This window comes from Schistocerca cancellata, chromosome 1 (genome assembly GCF_023864275.1).
Source record: "Schistocerca cancellata isolate TAMUIC-IGC-003103 chromosome 1, iqSchCanc2.1, whole genome shotgun sequence".
Lineage (NCBI taxonomy): Eukaryota > Metazoa > Arthropoda > Insecta > Orthoptera > Acrididae > Schistocerca > Schistocerca cancellata.
Window position 1 is genome coordinate 256,069,758 of NC_064626.1, and position 21,135 is coordinate 256,090,892.

A 21,135-nucleotide genomic window follows, 5' to 3' on the forward strand; every position below is an offset into this window, starting at 1 on the left:
TTAACGAAGGTACGAGCGTATGGAATAGATTCCCAGATATGAGTGGTTCGAATGCTTCTTAAATAATAGAGCCCAGTATATCGTCCTCGATTGCAAATGTTCATCAGAGACAGGGTATAGTGAGGAATATCACAGGGAAGTGTGATAGGCCCGCTGTTATTTTCTGTATACTCGTACATAAGTGAACTGACCGGAAGGGTAAGCAGCAGTCTGTAGCTGTTTGATGATGGTAGTGTGGTGTACAGGAAGGTGTCGAAGTTGAGTGACTATAGGAGGATACAGGATGACTTGGAAAAAATTTATAGTTGGTGTGATGAATAGCAGATAGCTCTAAATGTAGAAAAATGTAAATTAATGCAAATGAGTAGGAAAACCAAACCCTTAGTGTTCGAATACAGCATTAGTAATTTGCTGCTTGAAACGTTCAAGTCGATTAAATATCTAGTCATAAGGTTCGAAAGAGATATGGAATATATGGGCATGTAAGGAATTTAGTAGAGAAGGCGGATGGTAGCCTTCGGTTTATTGGGAGAATTTTAGGAAAGTGTGGTTCATTTGTAGAGGAGATCGCATATAGGATACTATTGCGACCCATTGTTGAGTTGTTTGGGATCTCCACCAGGTCGGATTGATGGAAGACATCGTAGCATTTCAGAGGCAGGCTACTAAATTTATTAAAGGTAGGTTCGAAGAACACGCAACTATGCTTCGGGAACTGACACGAGTATCACTGGTGTAGAGAAGATGACATTGCTTTCGAGGAGTACTTCTGAGAAAATTTATAGAACCGTCATTTTAGGTTCACTGCAGAATAATTCTACTGCCGCCAACAAAAGAAATTGGTACACCTGCCTAATATCGTGTAGGGCCCCTGCGAGCACGCGGAATAACCGCAACACGACCAGGCATGGACTCGACTAATGTCTCAAGTAGTGCTGGAGGGAATTGACAAAATTATACCAGCAGGGCTGTCCATAAATGCGTAACAGTACGAGGGGTGGAGATCCCTTCTGAACAGTACGTTGTAAGGCATCCCAGAAGTGCTCCGTAATGTTGATGTCTGGGGAGTTTGGAGCCAGTAGAAGTGTTTAAACTAAGAAGAATGTTCCTGGAGCCACTCCGTAGCAATTCTGGACGTGTGGGGTGTCTTGCTGGAATTGTCCAAGTCCGTCGGAATGCATAATGGACATGAATGGATGCAGCTGATCAGACAGGGTGCTTACGTACGTGACACCTGTCAGAGTCGTGTTTAGACGTATCAGGAGTTCCATATCACTCCACTTCCACACGTCCCACGCCGTTACAGAGCCTCCACGAGCTTTAAAAGTGCCCTGCTGACATGCAGGGTCCATAGATTCATGAGGCTGTCTCCATACCCGTACACGTCACTCGTCCGACCAGACAACTTGTTTCACTCGTCAACAGTCCAATGTCTGTGTCGACGGGCCCAGGCTTTTTGACGTGCAGTCATCAACAGTACGCGAGTGGGCCTTCGGCTCCGCAAGCCCATATCGATGATGTTCCGGTGATCGGTTCGCACATTGACACTTGGTGATGACCCATCATTGAAATCAGCAGCAATTTGCGGAAGGGTTGCATTTTTGTCACGTTGAACGATTGTCTTCAGTCGTCGTTGGTCCGGTCGTTGCAGGGCCTTTTTCCGGCCGCAGCGATGTCGGAGATTTGATGTTAAATCCTTACAACTTGCCTTTATATCAGCAGTAACCGATCTAATAGCTGCGCCGACCACAGCGCCGTATTCGGGCTCTTTCATATCCCTGTATATGAATACGCATGCCTATACCAGTTTCTTTTGCGCTCAGTGTATATTTCGTATAATGACCACGAAGATAGGAAGTCGTTTCTCCCTTTCTCTACTTGCGAGAGGAAATGGATATTATTCTTCCAGTACTGTTACATACACCATACTGTGGCTTGAGGAATGTGTATATTTAGGTGTAGGTAACTATTGTCGCACTGATGAGAAGTACACAAAGTTCTTCCCGGTACCCGTCCCTAATTAACTTGAAAATGCAGGAAGCCGTAATCAGCTATTTTGGTACTTGGTTCCTGGGATGAAATATCAGCTTGGTGGTGGTTATATCACAGCAGCTGCTTGTTGTATTTCAGTTTGAATTCATTCTCTACATACTTTTGCGCAAAGTATCAACGGCAACATTAATAAACATTATATCACGGCAAAGCCAAATCGTCTAGTCGAACGTAAACTCCAAGATGACAGTATTTCAGCGGTTGGAAGAGCCACCTCTTCCATTTGTCCCCCTCCCCTCCACTCCCCAAGTCGTGCCTTCCAAGTAAACAAACGTAATGCTCCTGTTTCAAATACGTAGAAGAGCTGCAAGGATGAATTTGTTGCTCTTTCCATCCTATACACAGAAAGTATCCCCCTCTTCCAAATGTTCTTTATGCAATGTGGGATTCACGAAGCACACAGCCAGAGACGATAGTTGCTACTACAATCTACCGCAAACAACTCACCTTGAGCATGCGGACTTCACGCAGCGCGATCTTGCGGATGAGCGGGTCGTCCTCGGACTCGACGAACTTCTTGATGGCGACCAGCTGACCCGTGTCCCTGTTGCGGCACTTGAACACCAGCCCGTAGCTGCCCTCGCCTAACTTGGCCAGCTTCTCGTAGCGCTCCATGAGGCGCGACGAGGTGCGAGACCTGCCGGCAACAAAGCGCACGGGATCATCCACTGTTGCTCTGAGTGAACAAAGTGCTCCCTAATGAACTATATCTATGAAGGGTGTTCAGTAATTAGTACAATACATTGTTTCTGAGATCAGGTTGGTTTTAATAAGTTATCCAGTACACCGTATTATTCATCACTCTTCTGGCTACAAAACCCTATTTTTGAACATAATCCCCGTTCAATGTGGATGGCACAGATGCCCACATGGTACAACTCTACGGGTCTTGCTCCATCAGTAATCTCCCCATCGTTCACGTAATGCTTCCCACGGAGAGTATCCTTTATTTGTCCAAATAGATGAAAGCCGAAAGGTGTGAGATTCGGGCTGTATAGGGTGGATGAGGAAGAACAGTCCAATGAAGTTTCGTGGGCTCCTCTCGCGTGCACAGATTTATGTGAGAGTCTGCACTGTCATGCAGAAGGAGCAGTTCGTTTGTATTTTTGGGATGGCGAACACGCTGCATTCGTTTGTTCAATTTCGTGGGAGTATAACAGTAACGATGATGGCAGACAGATGCCTCGCCCAACGTCTCACCGTGCTTTTGATCACTGTCATTCTCTGTGGACATTCTGCAAGCGCTTATGAATATCTGTGATGTTCTTGTTTTCTGACAAATCAGTCACAGTTCTCTTTTTGGAATGTACCTCTGTTACAGACGCCATTATGAAGGCGCTGCCACCTATGGGAAAGTAATAAAATTATGGGGACTGAAGCTGGAATACTCCACGATGCCCGACAGCAGAGTCCGCAATTTTTCAACGTAAATACGGCGATAAAAAATTTATTGCATTACTTACTGAAAACTCCTCGTACATCCACACTACAGAAACCGCCTTGTGATCTGTCGCAGAGGGTATTTTGTGCACCAATGCCACTTCCCTTATTTCCTGTTCCAGTTGCAAACACTTTACAGGAAGATAGCTCGTTGGCAAGCCTAGGTGTTAGCTCGAATGTCTCTGATTTTATGCTCATGGTTCTTTCTTAGAATATGTGGGAGAAATTGGTTGACTCCTCTAGGAATGTACGATCTCGGAATTTTAGAAAACGCACTGTGGTGCAGAACGCCTTTCCTACACGGTCTGACACTGGAGCTGGATGAGTATCTCTGGGACAGTATCGCGCTTACTTAATGAAACAAGATACTTATGTTTTTATCTTCTCTATGTTCTGTATCAATCTTATCTGAAACAGATCCCACACTTGTGACCAACTTTCAAGTATTCATTGAACGAGGATTACATAACCTGTCTCATTTATTGGTGGACTACACTTTTTGGGGATTCTTCCAATGAATCTGTCTCCCATCTACGTTACATCAAATTAGTTTCCATTTGTAATCTGTATGCAAACTTTTGCATATTATATGGACATAACTGCTCCCGGTGACTTTTCTGCAGTTTTATTATCAAAAAATATAGTAATTCCATGGAAATGTATTGATCACTAAAGACTTTATTTATGACACATCATCATCCAGAGATAGCTATGGCAAAATTACACAAACGACATTTTTTCATTTATTATAATTTCATTCCTCTGCGCAATATGGGCACGGGAAGGCTGGCAGCGGCACAATCCGCCGCTCTTTAGCCGAGTGATATATTTAATAAAAACATGAAAAGGCGATAAAGAGAACATAAGAGAATGTGGAGGTAAAATATGCACTTACACGGAGACAGTCATGTGGGACAGTTGAAAAAAGTCCACATAAAGATATAAAACACAGTTGGCGATTTGTGGAGCACATAAAGTACCCTGAAGTTAAAGGTTGGCCACAGTATTAAAACACACGAACGATGACACTTTAAAACCACTGCATGAGACAGAGCACACACTATGAAAAGTAAAAATTGCCAGGAGAGACCTGACGAGTGAGGGGAGGCCTGCAAGGAGGGAAAAGAGGGGAAGGAAGGAAAAGAGCAGCCAGGTGGGGCAGAGGGGGAGGGGGGCTGGAGACAGTAGGAGGAAAAGCAAGGGACTCGCGGGGCACACACCAAGGGGCAGGAGACGGGTGGGGTGGGAGATGGATAGTGAAAGCACGTCACGAGAGAGTCCAGATACACATAAGGAGTGCACTGGAAAGGGAAGGAGTGTAGCAGGGAGGAAAAAACCGCTCAGGGGAAGGGAGTGGGACAAAGGACGATTTATTTTCTTTTATTGTGATTTCATTTCCCTGCACCATATGGCCAGGGGAGGGCTGGCAGCAGCATTAAACAGTGCAGAACAACGATACTTTAAACAACTGCTTGAGATGAGCACAAATGGCAAAGAATAAAAACTGCTGGGAGGGACCTGCCAAGGAAGTCGAGGCCTGAGAGGAAGGAAAAATGGGGGGGGGGGGAGGAAGTGGCAACGATAGAGGAGGCTTGGGGGTTGAATGAAAAGATGAGGTGGGGGGAGGGGGAATTACCAAGGGGCAGGAGACGGGTGGGCTGCAAGACGGAGAGGGAAGGCAAGACAGGGGGGAGTGCAGAGACACAGGAGGGGTGCACTGGAAAGAGAGGGGGCAGTAGAGGGAAGGGTGGAGGAGGGAAGGGAAGAGGAACGGAGAGGGAACCATGAGTAGGGAGAGGGGTAAGGTGGGTTTACAGTTGGTAGGGGTAGATATTATGGTAAAGCTCATCATACAGGAGCAGTAGGCACTGGAAGTTGCATTGGGAAAGGAGGGTAAAGGAGAATATGTGGGAAGGGGATGAGGTTGTTGAGGATCCATATGGAGGATGGAGATGGATAGAGAAGGTGAGGCAGAATGCATGGCATTCAAGGATTTGGAGGGCCTTATAGAATCTGGGTGGGGCAGAAATCCAGGTGATGCTGGCATAACAAAGGATGGGGTGGATAAACGATTTGTAAGTGTGGAAGATGGTGGAAGGATGCTGCCCCATGTCCCACTGTGAAGGAGTTTCAGGGAGCAGAGTCTATTGTGGGCTTTGTGTTGGATCGTAAGGAGATGGGGAGTCCAGGTGAGGTGACGGTCGGTCGAGGGTGAGGCCAAGGTATTTCAGGGTAGGAGTGAGGTGGATAGGATGACTATAAATGGTGAGGAAAAATCGTGAAGCTGGAAGGAGCGGGTGGTATGATCTATGATGATTGCCTGGGTCTTGGATTGATGCAAAGGAGCCACTAGTTGCACCAGGTGATGAACTGGTAAAGGTGGGTTTGAAGGGTACGATGGGACCATTGAAGGGTAGGATAAAGGGCCAGGAAGGCGATGTAGTCAGAAAATTGGAGGGCATGAGCAGGCAAGGGAGGTTTGGAATTATCTGCAGTGTACAGGAGATAGAGGAGAGGGAAAGGATGGAACCTTGGGGCACCCCAGCAGTGGGATGGTTATCATGGGAGTTGGTATGTTGGACAGTGGCATAGGAGAGACGACAGGAGAGGAAGGAAGCAACGAGGCAGACGCAACTGAAGGAAAGAGCGTAGATTTGGAGTTTACAGAGGAGCCCGGGATGCCAGACACGGTTATAGACGTTCTGGAGATCAAGGGAAACAAAGATGCTAGCGTGACGGGAGTTAAGTTGGAGGGAAAGAACACTCGCAAGGTAAAGGAGCTGGTCGTTGGCCGAGAAGAAGTGCCGGGAACCATACTGGGTAAGGGGAAGGAGGTGGTGCTGGTAAAAGTGGTGATAAATACGGCGCGATAGGAACAAAGGACAAATTCGAAAAGCTAATACATAATAATTATAAGGTCAATGTAACATCATGAACGGAAGTACATACTCAGTACTAGTACTTACAATGCGCTTAGGAAAGCTCAAACAAGTGAGCAATACGAGGAAAACCTACAATCTCATGTGCAACTGCCGTTCGGCGTATTTGCAAAAAGTGTTATTTGTGACTTTGTATGCCGTACTGAAGACAGCAGACTCAAGGACCATGTTATATCAACTTGGCGCCAGATGGCGTTAATGTCAAAGATCGACACAAACCAAGACATAGCTTTTATAACACACAAAACAACGTAAATTTTTCTACCACGCTACATCTGCACATTTTCTTTTTTTTTACGATAAGCATCATATTGGCGATGAAAAAGTAAAGCATAGAATACGAATAGAATACATTATGAATCAAAATCTGTCATGGGGCACACACAAATGTTGTACAGCAGATTTAGCAACTCCCCTACCCTCCACCTCTACACCCCTTATCTCCTTTCCCAAAGTGACTTCCGTCAACTCCCCTTCTCAGATGATGCCCTCTGTCCCCCAATTTATCCCTCCTATCAACTCTGATTGTCACCTCCCTCCCTCTGTCCTTTCCTGGGCTCCCTCTCCCACCCTTCCATCCTGTTTTTCCCCACCTGTCCTCTCTTTGACTCCTTTCTCTCCCCCGAGTCCTTTTCCTTTCCTGTCCACTGATTTCCCAACTCCATCTCACGTCTGTCCTGCCCCCTTTTCTCTATGTCCTCTCTCTCCATAGCCTCCCCCTTTTTTTTTACTTTTCCTCTCCTGCCCTCCCCCCCCCCCCTTTATTTTCCTCTCATCCGTTCAGGTCCTCCCCCCCTCCCATACGCCTTTGTACTCTATAGTGCAGTTTTCCGTGAGTCTTCGGTGTTGTGTGTCCCCTTTTTTAAGTGTTGTGAACAGCCACCATACTGTTAAAAAATGGCGCTGAGTACTATGGGACTTAACTTCTGAGGTCATCAGTCCCCTAGAACTTAGAACTACTTAAACCTAACTAACCTAAGGACATCACACACATCCATGCCCGAGGCAGGATTCGAACCTGCGAATGTAGCGGTCGCGCGGTTCCAGACTGTAGCGCCTATAACCGCTCGGCCACTCTGGCCGGCCACCATACTGTCGCTAGGTGTGTTTTTAACTGTTGCGAACACAAACCAGACTGTCGCCGCGTTTTTTAATTGTACCTGTCTATTTACTATGTGTTTTAATCAGCATAACCGACCCTTTGTTTTATTTTCTTCGCAACTTTTTCGCCGTGTTTCAGTTTTTAACAGTCGCCGTTTAATCGCCTGTTTTTATTGTTATGATATCTCGTAATTCTGTTTTTAACTTTTCTGTAGGCTGCAGAGCGGCGTTTTATGCTGTTGCCAGCACCCCCCCCCCCCCTCTTGGAGTGGTCGAAGTCCAATAAATAAATAAAAAAAAGAACAAAACCTTACAATGTACAAATATTCTATCGAGAAAGAAATCAATGCAAAAGCCAGCATTATAAAGGAAGATATTACAATTCTGACATCGAATTGGAGTAATACGATCCTCGAGTCTACTCTCTTCAGTATGGCATCGAAGTCTCCAAACAACGTATTTTGCAAATACGGCGAAAGGCATTTGCCCACGAGACTGTATTTCTTTTACTGCTCACTTGTATGAGCTTTCATAAGTATACTGTAAGTACTTGTACACCGTATGTACTACCGTCCTAATGTTACATTGGCCTTACAATTATTATGTGTTAGCTTTTCTAATTTCACTTTCATCTAAATTTTGCCACTGTCATCAGACGCTGATGACTCAAAACGGTGCATAAATATAGCTTTCAGAGATCAAGATGCTTCCGTGGAATTATTACATGTCAAGTCTGGATGGTCGCATATCTCACAAATGGAAAACTTCATCAGTCAAATGGAAGAACCATAGGATAGTGAGTGTTTCTGCTATTTATGCGCACTACGTTATATTTGATTACTTTGAGGGTCAATTGCCAATCCCTGCACGAAATACAGATTCCCTGCATGTCATCCAGCATTTCGCTACAATTTTCTAGCGTCGCGACTTCTCTGCATACAAGGCCTTATGGAAGTTCTGAAGATTTCCACTATGTAATGGTTCTGTAGCACTCCCTTGAGATTCGTTTGAATTTAATTTCACGTCTGAAGAATTATCTCTATTTACAATGGCAAGTTGTGTTTTGTTTGCTAGAAACTCTTCAATCCAGTCACGCATTTGGTCTGATATTTCGTATCCTCTTATTTTATCCATTAGGCGGTAGTGCCGAACTACACTGATGCACCAAAGAAACTGGTCTAGGCATGAGTATTCACAGAAATATGTAAACAGGCAGTATACAGCGCTGGGGTCGGTAACGCCTATTCAAGACAACAAGTGTCTGGCGCAGTTGTTAGACCGGTTACTGCTGCTACATTGACAGGTTATCAAGATTTAATTGAGTCTGAACGTGGTATTACTGTCGGCGCACGAGCAGTGGTGCACAGCATCTCCAGGGTAGCGATGAAGTGGCAATTTTCCCCACATGACCATTTCACGAGTGTTCCTTGGATATCAAGAATACCGTAAAACATCAGATCTTCGACATCGCTGAGGCGGAAAAAGATCCTGCAAAAACGGGACCAACGACGACTGCAGACAATCGTTCAAAGTGCCAAAACCGAACTATTCCGCATATTGCTGCTGATTTCAATGCTAGGTCATCAACAAGTGTCAACTAGCGAACCATTCAACGAAACATCATCGATGTAGACTTTCGGAGCCGAAGAGGGAGGAGGAGGAGGAGATTAGTGTTTAACGTCCCGTCGACAACGAGGTCATTAGAGACGGAGCGCAAGCTCGGGTGAGGGAAGGATGTGGAAGGAAATCGGCCGTGCCCTTTCAAAGGAACCATCCCGGCATTTGCCTGAAGCGATTTAGGGAAATCACGGAAAACCCAAATCAGGATGGCCGGAGACGGGATTGAACCGTCGTCCTCCCGAATGCGAGTCCAGTGTGCTAACCACTGCGCCACCTCGCTCGGTTCGGAGCCGAAGACCCACTCGTGTACTCTTGACGACTGCACGACACAAAGCTTTACGCCTCGCCTCTACCCTTCAACACCGACGTTGGGCTGTTGATGACTGTAAACATGTTGCCTAGTCGGACGACTCTCGTTTCAAATTGTATCGAGCGGATCGACATGTACGAGTAAACCTTTTGAATCCATGGACCCTGCATTTCAGAAGGGCACTTTTCAAACTGTTGGAGGCTCTGTAATGGTGTGGGTTGGTTGGTTGGTTTGGGGAAGGAGACCAGATAGCGAGGTCATCGGTCTCATCGGATTAGGGAAGGACGGGTAAGGAAGTCGGCCGTGCCCTTTGAAAGGAACCATCCCAGCATTTGCCTGGAGCGATTTAGGGAAGTCACGGAAAACCTAAATCAGGATGGCCGGAAATGGTGTGGGGCGTGTGCAGGTGGAGTGACATAGATTCCTGATACGTCTAGACACGACTGTGACAGGTGACACGTACGTAAGCATCCTGTCTAATCATCTGCATCCATACATGTCCATTATGCGTTCCGACGGACTTGGGCAATTCCAGAAGGACAATGCGACCCCCGACACGTCCAGAATTGCTACACTCTTCTGAGTTTAAGCGCTTCCGCTGATCACCAAACTCCCCGACACGAACTTATTGAGCATATGTGGGGTACCTTGCAACGTGCTGGTCAGAAGAGATCACCCCCTCGTACTGTTACAGATCGTTATTTCAGAACCCATGTTCTTCCTACAGGGGAGGTTTTCGGTCCCCATAAATGTCGTAATACGTGAGTGTAATACATAATCCAAAATTGTACAACAGACCTACGTTATTAATACTGGACTGTAGCTCCGAGCGTTCGTTCGACTTTCGTTCTTGAAAATGGGAACGACGTGCACGTTTTTCCAATGACTAGCAACTCTTCGCTCCTCCAGCGACATACAAAATTGCTAAAAGAGGAACAAGGTATTTTTCACACTCTGTGTGGAATAATATTAGCATCTCATAATGTCCAGTGGCTTTTACTCTGTCGTGCGATTTCAGTTGCTTTTCTATCCCGTGGTTACTTATTCCATCTGTCATTCAGTCGTCCGTGCGACTATTTAAAGGATAAAGATCTACTTCTACCCCCCCTCCCCCCCGTAAAACAATTTTGGTAAAAGGCGTTCAGTGTGATGGTTTTCTATCTGACATCGATGCTATTACAGTAACAGAGATGCCTTCGACCCGTTTACTGATTTAAAATAAGACCAAACTACTTAGAATTTTTTGTCAAATCAATAAATAGAATTTTATTTTGGAGTTCGTTGAACGCTTCACACATGCCTCTCCTTATGCTAGTTTTGTTTCGCTCACTTTTTGTTTTTCTTTGAGTCTGTGGCTACGTTTGCTTAGATCCTGGAGATTAATATTTCATGTTGACCACTCAGGTAATGTGTTTTTGTCACTCTTGCTGGGCAGAAACAACTTCTTACCTTTGTTTATATTGCTATTTACAGCCGTATTCAGTGATGCTTGTAACGATCTCATTCTCACTGATTCCCTGTTCTACCTACCCCACAGTAAAATTCGGACCTATTGACGATCAGGAGATTTAATATGTCACAATCACGAATCGCTTCTCTACTCAACTTTATTTTCGGACAAGACATTTAGAACAATTTCACATGATTTCTTGTCCCTACTACCCACCCTAATCACCTGAGTCTCCCAGTGTATAGCTGGTAATTTGAAATCTGTACCTAATACTATTACACGACCAGGAAACTTACGTGAACTCTTCTCCATTTTTTTCCAGAAATGTTTATAACACCTCATTTCAGCCAGCTTTCTGTCCCTAGTATTTTGTGGACATTGTTACCGTTTATATGTACTGGCACCTTACCACACACGATCCTGTAGTCATTGCTAGTTCCTCACATCCACAGAACGGGGCAGTGATATTTAAATCACTATGCTTACACTACTCTGTCAGATGAGGAATATAGAATATGCAATGATATTTTTTGTACAATTTTGAGTCCGCATGGCACTAATAAGATTGATATATGCCACATCTTGCCGCTTCGTGGAGCCCCTTAAATCAACTTTCCTTCTCATAACTTTAATCTTTTCCAGTGCAGGTCCTGTTCAGCAAAACTGGCAAAAATTAGCCCATCGTAATTGCTAGCTGTGGTCATATCAGAAAAGATATACCGGGGACAATGTGTATTTTTAATATTAGTGACAAACAGCGTCCTTTTAATATGAAAGTTGAGTTTCTCCACGCGTATCTACCGTTCAAATAACTTACAGATAGGCAAGTAACGTCCCACACTTTATGTATCTTCTTAGTCGCCAACGTAGTGTAAAGACAAACTATGTACGGACCTCGTCTACTACGAATGCCAAGGTCTTTGGCTGCAGATCGAAGACATAACTATCTCCAATACTTCTGAGGAGTAGCTGTCTGACCAATCTGGCGTCAGCGTCACAGAGTTTTGAGCAACGTGTCCCTGTAGGCTGCTGACGAAGCTCCTCTAATTGTGTTTCCAGGATCGTTAGGACTAGAATCATAATACACTGTCCAATAATATTAATGTGATAATTCGCCCAAAGCCCGAATAACCACCTTCTCCATCCCAAACCGCAGCGAGTCACGCAGGAAGAGATTCAGTGAGGTTCTGGAAGGTACCAGCAGGGATGTGGTTTCTCGACTCAGGATCCATGAGGCGAACAGCCAGATCGAAATGGTCTCACAGATTTTCGATTTGCTTTGAATCCGGAGAGGTTGGCGGCTACGGAAGTATGATAAATTCATCCTGGTGCTCTTTGAACCACGCATCTACACTGCCAGCTTCGTAACGCAATGTATTGTCCTTTTGGTAGATGTCGCCTCTGGGTGGAAAAAAACTGCATGTGGGCGTGAATATGATCCCCAAGGAGAGATGCATACTTTTCTTGCTCCAGGGAATGCCACGAAAATATTCCCCAGACAGTAACACTCCCTCCTCCAGCCTGAACCCTTCCGACAGTTGTTGCAAGGTGCTTACGTTCAAACGTTTAAAGCCACACGCGCCAACGACCATCCGTCCGTTGAAAACATGATCCATCTGGAAAGATCACCTGTAGTCACTCATTGGTTATCCAGTTGCGGTACTGGTATGCAGACTCCTTTCAATGGACAGCGGCCAGGAAGGGTAAATGAAACAAACATCTGTTGCGGAGGCCCATAAAAAACAATGTTCGCTGAATGGTCGTTGGGGAGACACTTTCGGTAGCTCCTTGAACTCATCTGGGTGGTCAGTTGCTCAACAGCTGCATGTCTATTCGCTAGTGCACATTTCGTCAACCTTCGCTCGCCCCTGTCATCTATGGCCCGTGGTACACCACAGTTGCCTCGGGGCCGGTTTTGGATAGTGCCATTTTTCTGTACACCGTATACTTAACCATGGCGGCACTCGAATAGTTTAGGAACTAAGCCGTATGGGAAACGCTTCCACCCTTGGCCCAGAAGGCAGTTCAGATGGTTCAAAAGCCTCTAAGCACTATGGGACTTACCATCTGAGGTCATCAGTCGCCTAGACTTAGAACTACTTAAACCTAACTAACCTAAGACATCACACACATCCATGCCCGAAGCAGGATTCGAACCTGCGACCGTAGCAGCAGTGCGCCGAAAGGCAGTAATGATGGCCTTTTGGGCGTCAGATAAATCGTTCGGTTTGCGCTGTTCTCCCCCCCCTCCTCCCCCGCCCTCCCCTCCCCCGCCATGCTTCATGCTTTATATAATGTGTTAGTGCTGCCACTTGCAGTCTGCGAATGGTTTTTGCATGTTGATGTCGAATAAAGGCGGTGGTCACATTAATGTGACTGGACCGTGCATTTCATTTGAAGAAATTCAGCTATCCTTAGGTACGGGATTAAATTCACTGTTCAATGTGAGAGACTTTGATCCACATTCAAGGATGAACATCAGCATTTCATTTAGTCATTCTTGAATATAGGTCATGGCACACGTTACTATCCAATTTATTTAGTATTAGTGTGGGAACATAGAATTATATGGGCTTCCATTTAGTTTTTATTCAAATGATTTGTGAAATTGTATTTCATGTTGTCTGTTAGAGAACATATGTAACCTTGCTGCTGCAGTTTAACACATGTTTATTCACTAATAATTTTCTCTTTCATTACTTTTGTTCCACAGTCATTTCTGAAAATTGTTACAAACTAGCTGAGAACCAGCGTTGTCTAGGTATGTATTTATTCATTAGTCCATCTGCTTCTTTTCCCTTCCATTTCCTCGCGCTGTCAACCTCCTTCTTCCCCTCTCTGTCTGCTGCTCCCTCCTCTCACTGTCCATCTGCTCTTGTTAACCCTCTCTGTCCATCTGCTCGTACTGCCTCTGTCCATCTGATCCTTTTACCTCTGCCCATATCCTCTTCCTCCCTCTGAATTCATCTACTCCTGTCCCTTATCTCCAAAGCACTCCTTGATCATCTCGTCCCCCTTCGCTCTGTCCAACTTGTCCTCCCCCAGTCCATCTCCTCCTCCTCCTCCTCCTCCTCCTCCTCCTCCCTCTGTGCATCTTCATCTCTCCCCCTCTCTCTGTCTCCTTCTCTTTCCCTATCGTTTTTCTCCACCCTCTCATTGTATCTCTCTCCTCCTCCCTTATATCTGTGTCCAGGTCCTCCTTCCTCTTTTCAGTCTTTCTATCTCTTCCTTTGCCCTTCTCTCCTAATGTTATCACCCCAACTCTAGTTGGATGTTGCTGGATCTCATCCCCACAGTATTTCTGTCCAGATCCAAGTTTGGTTGAAACCGATCGAGGATTTAGTAGTGACTTTTTACCCATGGCTTCCCAAGAGCATGTACTTGTAACATATGTTTCATTTGTATTCAAGATATTTACATATATTTGTACATATATTTCATCAGTTTCTCTAGCGAATCATTTTCGACCTGCAGTCTCGTTTTCATACAGCTCAATCTCTATCACATCATATCTTCTTAACAATAAGTTGGAAAAAAGATGAAATTTTTCAGGTACATTCTGTGCCATACATGAATAGTATCCGCAAAATCCGTCGTCAACGTCCATACAGTTAGCAGTAAACAAGAAATAAATTAAAACATCAGGCCTGATGTGACAGTTTTTCTGTATGAATATCGAAAAATGTAGTAAGCGATGAACTTTTTTCCTTTCATAATTTTGTGGGGATCGTCTCCGATAAAAGTTTCGTAAATGTTTTTATTTACGTGTAAAGTTTTTGCAAGCCACTAAGTATTCTCATTTCAAATATTGAATGAATTGTCTTTGTATTCGCGTCTCTTGAGCTACACTACTTTTTCACCTCCAGCACCACCTATTTGATAGGTCCGTGGTTCTTACCCTACAGGAATTCTCTCCAGACGGTAAACGATATATGTACCAAGTTTAGTTGAAATCAATCAAGTGGTTTAGGAGAAGATGTGGAATGCACATATGTACATACTTATATACATGGTTATATCCATTTTTATAATATGTAGCGATGGATTCTTGGGCTGTACCCATGTGCTCATGTAGTCTTACTTTACGGGAGCGCAATTTACTAGACACGTTCTTTTCTAAACCACAACACACAAAATGCCATAGCACATAAAGGAAATCGAATTATTAAAAAAAACGTTGCAGAAAATAAAATTTTAATGCCAGTCCACAGTGGACATATCATACTTACAAACATTAATAAAAATCTTACTAGTCATGAAGCCCCAAAAATAAAGGCAGATAAAAGCAACGGAGTAAGTTATCATGTATCAAAGAGAATACAATAACGAAACTCTTGAATATTTTGAATCTAACAATATCACTGAACTACAAACAGACTCCACCCAGAAGTACCAAGATAAGCTGAAAACTGCAATTTTCCACTGACCAGTAATGAAGCTCAGTGTTGTAATGAATCCACAGGCCCCAGCCAAAAATTTATAAAAGTTGTTGTCCCATATGTCCAGTTGTAAATAGAATAAACAGCCCATGATGCAAAATTACCAGAAAATTTCGTCATATACTGAAGAAAAATTACACCTTTGAAAATAGATTTTTAGTTAACAACAGCTTTAAGTTAACAAACAACATTAAATATCTAATAGTGCCAGACAAGCAACATTTCCCTCCTTTGACATAGTAAACCTCTACACAAATATCCCCTGGAAAGACAGTCTCACAATAATACAAAAGAATCTAATCAGATAGAAAAAGCTAAGCAATGCAGAAATTTATGTACTCATGATGTTGCTTGATTTAGTCCTTTCACATAACTATTTTTCATTCAGTGGCAAATTTTACATGCGAAACAGTGGTCTGGCATGGGTAGCAGTCTTGCAGGTTTGCTTGCTGACATATTTATACATAAAATGGAACAAGAATTATTCTTGATACACCCGCAACTTACTGACAAAATTATGAATTATAAATCACATGCAGATGAAACAATAATACTTTTCAATGACCCAAAATAAGCTACCAGATTAAATGAATAAAATGCACACAAATATCAAATTCACAGTTGAACACCAGACCAGTGAAGGAATTAATTTCCTTGACATGACTATCCCCAATCACAATAGCAATCATCCTTTCAGATACACAGAAAACGACAGTCCTCGCCTCACTACACTTTGTTTTTACACTGTAAGTAGTATCTCTGAAGACCAGAAATGGTGGTTGTAAATCACATATACCATAGTTTTGTTGTTGAATGCAGTTAGAGGTTATCTATTATTTTTGTGTGCGATGTGGTTTTTATTCTTTTCCTTTTCCTAATTTTTTTTCCAAATAATTTTTATTTTTCAAATCAATTTTCTTGATGAGGATTTCGTTGCATAATGATACGTATACGCTTAAATTTCCATTTCTTCCAAAATTTTCGTAGCTCGTTCTTTAGGTATTATATGTAGAATTTTTAAACCATTTTCGATTTTTTTTACTGTGTGTTTTTGATTCTTTATGTGTAAGCAGAGACTTAACTGCCTGCTTTCACAGTTTCTCGTGTGTTCTTTAAATCGAATTCTAAAGCCTCTTCGTATTTGCACAATACAGAACTTAGTGCAGTTGTTTTAGATGAAATTTTGTAGACACCTAGATTGGAATAAATGTAGGCTATTATCTTTCCTGATCTTAGTTTGCTGTTAATTTATTCGTTGTGCGCAATACTACCTTCACGAACGAACTATGAAAGAAAACGAACATAAAACTGCAGTTAGTAACAACATTCTAATATCTGTGATATACAGCCATCATCTCTGACCTTCAGAGATACGATTTACAACGTAAAAATAAAGCATTGCGGGGCGAGAACTGTCATTTTATCTGTCGAAAATAGTATTCAACACAGACGAAATTATGTGGTTCATACAACTTGCCACAAGACAAATAACCGCTGAAAAATATATTACGAACATCACTTCAGCTAGACATAGGTAAAATTGTAAACCAACTTTATATAAAACTTATATAGACGTAAGTAAGCTTGATTAATTATAAAATTGACAAGTTGACATGAGAATGGAACGCCATCCGAAAAGAACTTGTGAAGAAATACCACCTGCACATACAGAATAAAATAACTAGGGATAAATTTATATGCCACGCACAGCGGTCGCGCGGTTAGAGGCTCCACGTCACGGATTGCGCGGCTCTCCCATTGGAGGTTCGAGTCCTCCCTTGAGCGTGGATGTGTGTGTTGTTCTTAGCAATAGTTAGTTTCGGTAGTGTGTAAGTCTAGGGACCAATGACCGCAGCAGTTTTTTCCCTTAGGTATTCACACGCATTTGAACATTTTTTAAATTTATATACCAAAATGAGATTTATAGATGTAAACAATTTTACCTGACGATCCGACACAACCACAGTCCTTACGTCGTTTCGCCTGCGACTGATTTTATTTATCTTGCTCTAACAGCACCTGTTTGATAGAATAACTTAGTCAATTGCTTCCTTTCATTGTGTGGAAGAAATCGTTAATTGTTCTTCCTATAGTTCCTGTCTCGCTAGTAGGCTATGATTATGGCAGGTGCTATACTTTAATAGCCTAATTTTTAACCACAGATTTTCCTACAGTTTCATTTTCAACTTTCAGGTGGCGTAATGTTAACACTGGATGCACACACATGAGGATAACACTTCAGATCTCTATCTGAACATTAAAATTTCAGTTCAATACAGTTTTCCTAAATCGTTAAGGCAAATACCAGGATTAAAAAAATTTTCAAATGTGTGTGACATCTTATGGGACTTAACTGCTAAGGTCATCAGTCCCCAAGCTTACACACTACTTAACCTAAATTATCCTAAGGGCAAACACACACACCCATGCCCGAGGGAGGACTCGAACCTCCACCGGGACCAGCCGCACGGTCCATGACAGCAGCGCCTGAGACCGCTCAGCTAATCCCGCGCGGCAAATACCTGGATAGTTAGTCTGCAAAGGACATAGCGAATTTACTTTCCCATCGTTTTCCATTCCAAGATTGAGCTCCCTCTCTATCAACCGTGTCGTCGAGGCGATGTCAAGTCGCAACCTTGAATACTGTTGCTGAAACTGTCGTTGTCAACTCATTCGCAGCATTAGGGAAGACATTGTCTCCCGTAGTTTGGACACCTTGTCCGGCACCGCTAAGCAAACTCGTCGCTGGATGCAGAGAGGGCGTCATGTAGTGGTGTCTGCCGAGTTAGCAGGAATAGCACGTTGCGTTTCGACGACAGGGTTATATAATAGGGTGAAGACTGGACGGTCGCGCTGTGCAGCTGGCGTTTCTGTGCGCGTGTCGGTCGATGCGGTCGCACTGCGGCACGCCACGGCACGCCCCCCTGCCGCCGCCACCGCCGGCTGACCACTGCCCGCTGTCCACCACTGGAGCTACGCTCGATACACGATGCATTTTCAACACAGCACTCAGAGTTACAGATCCACAACTGTACTCGTTCTGTGGCTGGGAAAGAGCATAATTTTATCAGCTATTTGTCCGGTAATTCCTTCGCAACGGAAGAAATCCGCAAATCGCAATAGCACAAATATCCTCACATTAATGAACCTTTGTTCATGAAACTTCCTGGCAGATTAAAACTGTGAGCCCGACCGAGACTCGAACTCGGGACCTTTACCTATTGCGGACAAGTGCTCTAGCATCTGAGCTACCGAAGCACGACTCACGCCCGGTCCTCACAGGTTTACTTCTGCCAGTATCTCGTCTCCTACCTTCCAAACTTTACAGAAGCTCTCCTGCGAACCTTGCAGAACTAGCTCCCTTAAAGAAAGGATACTGCGGAGACATGGCTTAGCCACAGCCTGGGGGATGTTTCCAGAACACAGTTTTAATCTGCCAGGAAGTTTCATATCAGCGCATGTCATTCTGGGAACCTTCGTTCATATTTACAGGGTGGCCAAAATAAATGGCTCTGAGCACTATGAGGCTTAACTTCTGAGGTCATCTGTCCCGTAGAACTTAGAACTACTTAAACCTAACTAACCTAAGGACATAACACACATCCATGCTCGAGGCAGGATTCGAACCTGCGACCGTAGCGGTCGCGCTGTTCCAGACTGTAGCGCCTAGAACCGCTCGGCCAGCCCAGCCGGCCGGTGGCCAAAATAATCTGAATATATACTACCTCATGAATAATACCTGGACACTACAATGCAATGCGAAAGTGGCCACTGGATATCACGAAAGTGCGATCTCCGTCGGTATAAAAGCATGCGGGGGTTATTGTGTTGTCAGTAGAAAGCGGTAACAACAGAATCGATTGGTCGGGAGAGCTCAGTGACTTCGAGCGTGGACTAGTCATTGGATGTCATCCGATTAACAATTCCGTCAGAGACATTTCAGCTCCTCTAAAGCTGCCCAAGTCGACTGCACGTGACACGACGAAAGTGGAAGAAACAACCACAGGTAAACTAAGACAAGGTATATCTTACGTACTGATGGACAGGAGTGTCGACCATTGCAGACAGTGGTTGTAATATTTCCCATGAAATCAGAGGGAGGGATCACTCGTGAACTTCAAAGAAGCAGTCTAGCTAGCATAGTTACTGTGCACAGGGAGTTAAAGAAATGCAATCATCGAGCAGCTCCTCGTAATAGACGCATTTCTGTAGCCAATGCAAAGTGACGCTTCAGATGGTGTAAAGAGTAACTCCACTACGCAGTTAATGATAGGAGACGATTGATCCGATCATTCACCTTGCATACCTTGCGGTAACCCAATGAAAGAGTTCGGGGATTAGCGAATTCCTGGAGAACGTTGCCTACCAACAATGAAGTACAAAGAAGGTGGTTTTATAGCGTGTGTGTTCTTCGAGGTTATGTTGTGGTCCCTTTATTGGGCTTAAGAAAACGCTAAATGTGAAAGGATTTACAGTAATCTGTCCTATTTGCGGTATAGGAAGAGTACGAGGACGACGGTTGTGTCAGCATGCTAATACATCTTGTCGTAAGTCAGCATCTCTTAGGCAATGGTTTCTGGTCAATATCATTCCAGAAATGGATTGGCCTCCCCTGAGTCCCGGCAGAACCCAATGGATCACCCTTGGAATGAGCGAAGAAACGTATAATTCGCTCCAAGCCGTAGCATCCAGCATCAATACATTTTCGGGTTTCGGCTAATGAGTCTCCCCAATGGAATGCATTCCTACGTGCGAGGACTATTTGAAAACGCCTAACCCTGCAATTTGGCCCACAGGTACAAATCACAAATAGACTGAGCACGAGGAAATTGCACTGCCTATACTGATCTCCTCTCTTCACCGGACTACTCATGTACTCCTAACACCGTTGTCAAAGCGTTGTGTACTGTTGCCCGGTCTTCCTAAAAATATCCGTACAGTCGTTCAACAACTGTGAGTTGGTATCCACATGGGTCAAATAGTTTCTGGGCGTACCAGTTACCACTAATAGTTTGGTGAAAGGATCGTACTACATTTACAGCTGCGGCTATACTCTGCAAACCACCGTGAAGTGTGCGGCAGAGGGTGCGATCCGTTGTACCAGTTATTAGGGTTTCTTCCCGTTCCATTCACGTACTGAGCGTCGGGAAAATGTTTCTTTTAATGTCTCTGTTCATGCTGTAATTAATATAAACTTGTTCTAAAGATTTCTGTGTGAGCAATGCATAGGGGGTTGTAGTACATTCCTAGAGTCATCAATTAAAGCCTGTTCTTGAAACTTAATAAATAGACTTTTTCGGGATAGTTTACATCTATCTTCAAGACGTCCGCCCCGATAGCTGAGTGGTCAGCGAGGCGATCTGTCACGCAAAGGGGCCCGGGTTTGATTCCCGGCTGGGTCGGAGATTTTCTCCAAAAAATGGTTGAAATGGCTCTGAGGACTATGGGACTTAACAGCTATGGTCATCAGTCCCCTAGAACTCAGAACTACTTAAACCTAACTAACCTAAGGACATCACACAACACCCAGTCATCACGAGGCAGAGAAAATCCCTGACCCCGCCGGGAATCGAACCTGGGAACCCGGGCGTGGGAAGCGAGAACGCTACCGCACGACCAGATTTTCTCCGCTCAGGGACTGGGTGTGGTGTTGTCCTCATTATCATCTCATCATCATCAGTGGAAGGCAACGAGAAACCACCACTGGAATTGCTTCCCTAGATACTCATGCGGTGGACCTCTCTGACGAGGCTTTCCCATCGGAAGAACACAAAGTAAGGTTAT

The 21,135-nt window shown here is 44.1% G+C and overlaps 1 protein-coding gene across 1 annotated transcript in view; it reads right to left on the reverse strand.

Moving 5' to 3' along the window:
* The window catches only part of LOC126159270 (cyclin-dependent kinase-like 1), a 242,296-nt gene that overhangs the window by 137,013 nt on the left and 84,148 nt on the right, over positions 1-21,135 (reverse strand). The window contains exon 2 of the mRNA XM_049916506.1: positions 2,500-2,689. Within this exon, the coding sequence (XP_049772463.1) occupies positions 2,500-2,689 (190 nt within the window). The remainder of the gene's footprint in view (positions 1-2,499; positions 2,690-21,135) is intronic.